Genomic DNA, 6,677 nt, shown 5'->3' with positions numbered 1-6,677 from the left:
AGATGTGCTCGTTCATGAGGATGAGTGTGAATAAAGAATGCTAGTGCAGTGCATACAATTGATTTAGTATTGTCTGGATGTTGTTGGAGCACAGCTAACAACTCATCTTTGGTTGTGCATGGACCATTCCAGCTCTTGCATGAAGTGAGAAAAAACAAAAGCACACTGATCACATCACAAAACTTCTCACTTCCTGCAAGAGCTGGAATGGTCCATGCACAACCAAAGATGAGTTGTTGGCTGTGCTCCAACAACATCCAGACAATACTAAGACTAACAACAAATAAAACAATAATAAATCAATAAAACAACAATATATTTTTCTGTTCAATGTAACATTTTGTGTGAAAAGCATTGCCGGTTTTAGCAGCTTCACTCACTGAAGCCATGATGTAATTTTCTGGCAAGCTGCCTAGCTGATACAATCTACAGACTTTACTAGGAATAGCACCTAAATGACCGGGCGCCACAGTGCTCCGCACCTAAATATCCAGACGCCACAGTGTGCGCGCCTATTAGACCAGCGCCTAACTGTCAGCGCCTAAAAGACTTGCTCCCAAAATAGGTTGCATATATGCAACAAAGGTTTGTAGGAAGTTAGCTACATGCCTTTGGATAGTAGAATGAAGATTTGTGAAGAAGATAAAGCAAAAATACTTGTAATTGACCCTTTAGGCCAGGGGTGTCCAAACTTTTTCTCAGGCTAGTGGGATTTGATAATGCGAAAGTGCCCGCAGGCTAACAGCTTCTGACAATCTTGTTTTGCGTAAAAGAAGATACATATGATATATACCAATATTGTATTATTTAATGTCATTTTCATACAACAAAGCAATATGCACTTTATGCAGGTTTAAGTATTTTCTTGTATATATATATAAATACATATCACAGGATATGATAAGTTGGGCTGTAGAAGTTATCTGCTTTTCCAACAGAAATTAACACATCCAGCAACTTTTTCTTTAGGCTATAGCTCAATGTTGTAGATTTGTAACATGCAGGCCTCGAAATTTGTACTTTTTTCCGGCGGTCAAGCATGTCCTACCGGACTGGCCCTTTCAGCGGACATTTAATATCTCAACCGGACATATTTTTTGCTTGCAAATAAATCAGTGCGTTAATGACAGTTTTTCTTATCCAAATTTCCTTGTTACAAAAGCAACTCCGATCATTTATTCCATGGTTTTCGCGTTATAGAATCATTGTACCAAGCGATTACTGCCGGCGCGGGGTCGTAAATCTCCATGTCAGGACTGTCCAGACAAATGCGCATTAGTGACTCGATAGTGTTAGCCCTCAATAGTGTTAGTGTTAACTAACTAACACAATAGTGTTAGTCTAACACCCTCCCTTATGTGCAGAAATTCTATTTCTATCAGTATCAGCGTGAATAAGGTCGCCACATTTGCCTAAGCACGTGCGGAACCCAGCTGAGACTTGCTTCTCTGTGACGTTTCTTTTTAACAAACGATCAATGTAATGCAATAATCCTCATTGTTAAAATTAGAATACATATCCTGCCGAAAAGTTCAGACAACTTTATTTCAAGGCAACATTGCAAGGCATTGAAATGATGTAAAAATGGCTACTTTTGCCATCAGCTCGTTAACCACGTCACTCTAATGTGATCTTTAACGCAATTGCCTGTACTATTATTGTTTCAGCTCCGTATTTGTTCGCGTTAAGCAAACAATTGTAACAATTCAAATTTAAAATATATTTTTGCTGCATTAGCTCTATTTTTGTCAAGAATTTTGCGGCGGTCATTCATGACCGACCAATGAGTCGGCTTCGGCAGACATTCGAGGTCATTCCGGAGGTCATGACCGCCGGAATTTCGAGGCCTGAACATGTACTGCTAAATATCCTGTGTTGGTTATACTATTTTGATAAAACATTTTAAAAATTTGTTTTTTTTGCTTTGGTGCTATAGGGTTGACCAATGTTACAAGCAACATGTGTATTGTAGCCTATGCTTTCATTACTGCAGTACCACAAAAGTATTAAATTTATGCAAGATCACACACACCTCTGGCCGAGAGTCGGAGTTGAAAAAAGAGGCTATAGTTTGGCCGGAGCCGAAGGTCGTTCCATCACTAGACTAGTTTGTAGTAAATTATCTTGTTAACAGGATGTTATTTTTATTATAGTCTATTCAATGAGTCCAATAGTTTTTGTAAGTTGACTAATTTATCTTGTAATTTTATTTCAATTTTTTTATATACACAGTTTACCATCTTTGAAATTGTAACACTGAATGAAAAGTGGTTAGAAATTTTGAGACTGGAATGATGGGAAGATACAAAAAAAGCAAGAAGAAAAGGGTTCTTGTAAAAGCTGATGAACAGCCTGATGACAACTTTCCACCAGTTGCTTCTGTGGATAGCACTTCAAATGTTTCATTGAAACCTGTTTTTATTCCGTCTCCCATAAACTTCGATAACACAAACAAAGTTTGCTCCATACATAAGATTCCCAGTTTTAAAAAAGTGTTTTTATCATCAACTTTGTGTGATGGAAAAACATCAGTGGAATCATCTTTTATGACCACTGCAAAGCTGAACCTTTGCTCTGACTCAATTTCAGCAGATAATATTGGGCTGTCCCCTATTTCTGCTTTGTGTCCAAATATCTTAAAACACAAAAGAAAAGAGAAAATAAATGATTTGTTGGCTGGTTCACCAGTCAAAACTTTAACATTTTCCCCATCCAGATTTCTCAACACAAAAAGTGATGCCAAACAGTTAAAAGGTGATTCTGTGATAAGTAAAGACCTATCCTTTTCAAGCTGCTCATTTGATACAGAAGACAGTGGAATTGGAGGGTCAGATATTGATGCAACTACCCCTGGTTCTCCTTTACCAGTAGCATCAACTTTCTGCAAACAGTCAAGTCAAAAATCTTGTAATAGCTATACCTGTAACAGCCTGCTTTCATCACCAGAAGTAGATCATTCCTATAAAAGAACTTATCCGATGCAATCTACACCAAAAGCCAGTAAAGTAGTGGATTTTATCAAAACACCAGTCATAAAGAAGTTTTTAAGTGAGTCAGCTCCCCGCACTCCAACGCCTATTAAATGCCCTAGTCACACTGCTGTAAATAAAGGAAGCGCCAGTTCAGACAAATTTGCACATGTAGCTGTCAATTCAACAGTTTCTGATGATGAATTTTGTTTTAAGCGTCCATCACCAATCACATCTCGACGCCGCTGGAGAGATTCTTTTAAAAAATCATTGTCTGGAAAGACAGCAAGAAAAGCTTTAATTTTAGATCATGATCATACCTTTAAAAGAAGTTTGTTTGAAAGTCAAAACAATTTTGACGCTTCAAATCGAAGTATTTGTTCAAATAGCTTTGATCACAGTAGTTTAATAGATAATACAGCTTTGGTTGAAAGGCGTAAAATTCCTCTCTGTGGAAAATCTAAATATCTTACAAGAAAAGCAACTGCTGTAGAACAATCAAAAGGATTTGACAAACGATGGGTTTCGATAGCATGTGGCCACTCAGTCGATCAAAAAGCAATGACAGAAGCAGCTAAGCGTTGCTTGCAACAACATTTGAACAGAAAAAATGTATCTTAGCACTCTTCTAAAAGCCAAAAATTGGTGATTTTTGTTATTATTTATTACTTCATAGTAACGTTTTGCAAAAAAATGGGAACATATTCTTTTTTTACGTTACTTTAAGTTTCAAAGTTATCTTAAGTAGTTTAATGGCAGCACAGCTTTATTTTGTGAATGTCCTAAGTTGGCTTATCTCCTGTATTTTTAAGAGTGAACGACTGAACGTGTTATGTTGAGGTGACCAGCTTTAAATATCTTATTTAGTGCATGATCAATTATTAGATAGACAAACAAAACAAAGTAACCTTAGCGGGTTTAACATGTATTACACAGAGATATAATATAATTTAAAAAATCTACTCAAAAGTTTTCGACACATACGTGTGTCCTCGTCAGGAATTATTGAATGAGGACACACTTACGTGTCAAAAACGTTTGAGTTGATTTTTTTTAATTATGTTATATCTTTGTGTAGTGTGTAATACAACATGTTAAACCCGCTAAGGTTACTTTGTTTTATTTGTCTATGGTTCAACAAAGCAAACTCTCTAGCAAAGCTTTATAATTATCAGATAATGTCATTAACTACATGGGCGAATACTTTTTAAAGCGTCTGTACAAGTGTACAACTCTCAAAAGATGCGGTATTTTCTGCGATTTGTATGTTATTGTATATTCTTTGTTATGCATTGTAACTTACAAACTTTTGTATGTAAATTCATTACTGACTTTACATTGCTATTTCATTCAGTAAAATTATTTTCTATATTCTGCAAAAATTTATCAACTACCCTACTGTTTTTACACAGCAAGATATCATGCTGTAAAAGTTAGGCTACCCAGTTTATTTTTATTTTAGACAACGAATAACGTTTCTCTGTGTTTTCACACTTAAGTTCATTCCTTTCGCCTTTTAAGAATAATACCATTGTTTCACAACAATAATACCATTGTTTCACAACTTGTGGGCTATGCAATGTACATCTAGATACAATGTCTTTTTGTGTTTGTTTTCTCTCTTTTTACATAAGATTCACCTGTTTTGCTGTGGATGTTTAGTTGTGGCCAGAGATGTACGTATGCGCCGCAAATTCTACGCCGCATACTTGCGGCGTAGACTTTTCGTTTGCGCTAACGCTTGCGGCCACATTTTTTTGGATAGTTTGCGCTTGAGGCTGCGCCGTAAAGTTTTCGCGGTTTTTAGCGCACAGCGTCAACGCATACTTTTTAATGTCTTAGTTGTTTGCAATTTTTTTTGTCAAACTGCGAAATGTTAACGTCTTGCAATCGCCCATTGTTCTAGTGTTGTGTCACAGTGTCATCTATTGTTCAGTCAGCTGGAGTTTGTTTGTATATCGCACTACTGCCTTTGACGCTAGAGTCCTACGTGGAGACTGAAGTCTTGCAGAAAAAAAGAACGAATTAGTTAAAACAACTTAGGCCTACTGAGAAATTAGTGAATTACGGGTCAGAACAGGAATGTAATGTATGCAAGCAAGTAGGTAGGTTGGTAATGTCGCTCCATGTAAAATGTAAACAATGACTTGGCTTCGTAGTGTGAAGTATTTTTAGTCAAGCAGTGTTGAAGGCGTTTGTAAGCAATTGTGAGCACTTTAATTTATATTAGTTAAGTCTTGCATTTTGGGGCAAATCAGAAACTTCTCAGGCAATGAGCAGTGCAGCCTATTGTAGCGATCCATTATTTCAACATATAAGTTTTCCTGCCTTTTACTAAAGTTTCTGTAATTTTCCATGCAACTGCTCCCAAAGAAAATAGAAAAAAGGGCGCACACAATAAAATGGTTTGTTCGTCCTTTGACGAGAGTTCTATCAAATCGGACCAGCTCAAGCAGAGCTCAGTTAGACCAGTTCAGCTCTCAGAAAAACATTAAATTGATTGTTTAATAAAAATGTAATAACTCGTGATAATGTTTCACTATCCTGTAATTTCATTATTCTGTACTGTTTAAATTCAAATTGTGTTATAGACCTACAACATTATACGAACACCTTCTGATAACTTAAAATTATAATTCGAATAACAATTGTGTGGAAATTAGATAATGGAGTCAGATAGCCAAACTAGCTAAATTAGATAAATAGAAATTTCATCAGGCAGTTAGACAGCCTTCATCTTAATTCAACTTATAAACAAACCATCCTTACACTTAAATAATCTAAATAAAATATTACCACATTTTTATAAGTTACGCTAAATAAAATGTTACCACATTGGTTACCCCGCACGTAAGTAGGTTTTTAAAAATACAGTAAAAGTAAGTTTAACAAGATAACCAAAATATGGAGACTCTGGTAAGTACATTATGCTACAAAACTTTTATTTCTACGTCAATAATAAAAAAAAACACGAGCTCACAATTATTTTGTAAAAACATGTCACCTTTTATGATTTCACGCGTCGATTTTTTAACAATTTTTCTGTAGCTTATTATAACCTACTTTTTAAAGCACCATGCCAGCAATTTATTGCTCGTCAAATGTAACTGATTGTTGTTGTACGATCAATGGCTGTAACGAAGCTAATTGTTCAGCGGCAGACAACCCATATAGACTGCCGATGTCTACTTTTTTTATGCCGAAGCGCCACTCGCCAAATGTAATGTTTTTAAACGTTGCTCAGATAAACAAGTTGCCTTTGCAGGGAAACATAATCATGTAATTTTTTGTACAATATAATCGCAGGGTCAAATGTTACTTAAATACTTAGCTCATTTTAATATACTTTTTTTGCAACTAGCATAGAGATTACGAGGTTCGAGCCTCAATCTCACTTTTTATACAGACGTACACGTGCAGGCACAGCTCTGCAAAGCGTTATGGTGTCGCTTCCAAGCAACCATCCGTGAGTTTGTGCGTCTTTTTACTCCAACAAGGAGATCTCCGAATAGGAGAAATCATTGTGAAGACTTTACTTCACAACTTTGCCACCCTTATGTTCTCAGCTGAAGCACTCAGTTAGTATAACTCTGTGGCGCAAAGACAGGGGAAATCATGCGAAGCCGCCCAAAGAGGTTGTAGTCTTCGTGTGCCCCAATTTTTTTTAATATTACTAGGAGCTAACATGATTTAAGAAACGTTGTTTCT

The 6,677-nt window shown here is 36.2% G+C and overlaps 1 protein-coding gene across 1 annotated transcript; it reads left to right on the top strand.

Moving 5' to 3' along the window:
• The first annotated feature begins 2,294 nt into the window (after positions 1-2,294).
• On the top strand, positions 2,295-5,574 carry LOC145764412 (uncharacterized). Its single transcript, XM_082576027.1, has one exon. It carries the CDS (start codon positions 2,295-2,297, stop codon positions 3,588-3,590), a length of 1,296 nt encoding a protein of 431 aa, XP_082432153.1. The 3' UTR covers positions 3,591-5,574.
• Positions 5,575-6,677: the final 1,103 nt, after the last annotated feature.

The sequence above is a fragment of the Aplidium turbinatum genome, chromosome 2 (assembly GCF_918807975.1).
Source record: "Aplidium turbinatum chromosome 2, kaAplTurb1.1, whole genome shotgun sequence".
NCBI classification, from domain to species: Eukaryota; Metazoa; Chordata; class Ascidiacea; order Aplousobranchia; family Polyclinidae; genus Aplidium; species Aplidium turbinatum.
Note: the sequence above shows the minus strand (reverse complement) of the source record. Positions and strands in the feature narration are given on the sequence as shown.

Excerpts from the sequence above, each read along its gene's own strand:
- LOC145764412 (XM_082576027.1), top strand. The coding sequence starts at position 2,295 with ATGGGAAGATACAAAAAAAGCAAGAAGAAAAGGGTTCTTGTAAAAGCT.